This window comes from Myotis davidii, unplaced genomic scaffold (genome assembly GCF_000327345.1).
Source record: "Myotis davidii unplaced genomic scaffold, ASM32734v1 scaffold125, whole genome shotgun sequence".
In the NCBI taxonomy this organism is placed as follows: domain Eukaryota; kingdom Metazoa; phylum Chordata; class Mammalia; order Chiroptera; family Vespertilionidae; genus Myotis; species Myotis davidii.
In genome coordinates, this window is record NW_006299390.1 from 809,337 (window position 1) to 811,329 (window position 1,993).

The 1,993-nt window shown below is 40.0% G+C and overlaps 1 protein-coding gene across 1 annotated transcript in view; it reads right to left on the bottom strand.

The window, feature by feature from the left end:
• SLC26A4 (solute carrier family 26 (anion exchanger), member 4) overlaps window positions 1-1,993 on the bottom strand; it is a 52,298-nt gene that overhangs the window by 14,306 nt on the left and 35,999 nt on the right. Inside the window, exon 15 of the mRNA XM_006774938.2 lies at window positions 1,090-1,159. Coding sequence (XP_006775001.1) covers window positions 1,090-1,159 — 70 coding nt within the window. The remainder of the gene's footprint in view (window positions 1-1,089; window positions 1,160-1,993) is intronic.

The following is a 1,993-nucleotide window of genomic DNA, read 5'->3' on the forward strand; positions in this document are numbered from 1 at the left end:
CTGAACACAACTTGGCTGAAGATCCAGACCAGAACTTGGCTGGAGATCCTGGCTAGAGATCCTGGCTAGGCTGCTGATCAACTGGAAAAAAAATAAAAATAAAAATAAAAATCAAGTGAATAAATAATCTGATGAATAGTATGAACTGGTGATTGTAATAGAATCAGGGACATAGAAAGGGAATGGACTGACTATGCTTGGGGGAGGGAAAGGGGTGTGGGGGTGAAGGAAGAGATTGGACAATAATCGTGCACCTATGGATGAGGACAGTGGGTGGGGAGTGAGAGCGGAGGGTGGGGTGGGAACTGGGTGGAGGGGAGTTTTGGTGGGAAAAAAGAGTAACTAATGTAATAATCTGAACAATAAAGATTTAATTTAAAAAATATATTATATCTGCCTTTTTTCTCTTTCCTCCTCTTTTGGGACTGTCATTATACATATGTCAGTATGTTTTATTTTGTTCTAGAGGTCTCCAAGGCTCTGTCCATATTTATTTTTTATTGAGGTATAATTCACATATAACATTATATTAGTTTTAGGTTTACAACATAATTTGATATTTATATATATTGCTAAAGAGCATTACTACAAGTCTAGTTAGCATGTGTCACCATACATAATTATAATATTTTTCTTGTGATGAGAATTGTTATGACCTATTCTCTTAGCAACTTTCAAATATGTAATACAGTATTATTAACTATGGTCAGCATTCTGCACATTATAGCCCCATGACTTATTTGTTATATATCTAGAAATGTGTACCCTTTGACCCCATTTATCCAGAGAAATAGAATTTGATTCAATGTCTGGAGACAACTGAATTACCTATATTTAAAAATTCTTCTTATAATGGTTTGACATTAAAATGACCTTCAACTAGCATGGATGAAATTCATGTAAACCATGGATGTCAGAGGGCACAATGAGTAAGAAGTTTTCATGACACCCAGTGGACTTCTGGAATTTCCTGACAGAAGCCCCCCACCTGTGTCTACCTTGTCCCTAACATACTAGGAGAGAAATAGCAATCCCTGAAAATCTAGGCTCTAAAACCAAGTCCAGCAAATGTCTCACGAAGGCACTCACATTTTTGTAGTCCTTGGTACTCTTGTAGATGTCTGTGCTAGGGATGCTTCCAAGACCGTTCCAGGAGGGACTAAAAGAAAAATTAAGGTCAGGATTTTTGGGGCGTGTGTGTGTGTGTGTGTGTGTGTGTGTGTGTGTGTGTGTGTGTGTTGGGTGTGGGGAGGGAATAGGCATATTTTGTTATAAAAAATTAGGAGAAATAACAGCTACTAAAGAGCCCATCATTCTGATGCTTTGGGACAGACGGGGTGTGCAGGAGGCAGCTGATCGATTTTTCTCTCTCATGGATGTTTCTAGCTCTCTATCCCTCTCCCTTCCTCTCTGTGAAAAATCAATAAAATATATATATTTTTAAAAAGAGCCCATCATTCTGATGCTTTGGGACAGATGACATGTTCCCGTAGATAACGCTGAAGTGAACAGCTGGTGTTTGTGTGCCTTTGGAGGAGGAGGGGGGACCCTGAGAGGAATAATGAGCATCACACTAATATTTTAAAGGCTAAGCAAAGAGCTTTCACGCCTGTTTTATCTTATTTAAGTCCCACCAGAACGCTGAAAGGTCAGCAGTATTATCCTCATTTTTATTGGTGAGTAAACTGAGACTCAGAGAAGTTCGAAACGGCCGGAAGGCAGGAGCAGCCCAGCCCTGATCTTTAACCCATTGGTCTGTCTTCAGAGCCTGGAATAGTGCCAGGGCCTGGAACTTACTTGCCACTCATCGCAATTTTCTGATGAAGTATGGAGAGTCTGCAGTGATCAAATTAGCCTCCTTTTATACAAACAGGAACCCGGGAGGACCAGAAACCAGCCCTTTCCACTTCCTGTTCCTGCTGCAATCAAATCGATTCCATGAATCTTCAAGTGCAACTGGGGACATATGCTAAATAGATAATTCCTGAAGAAA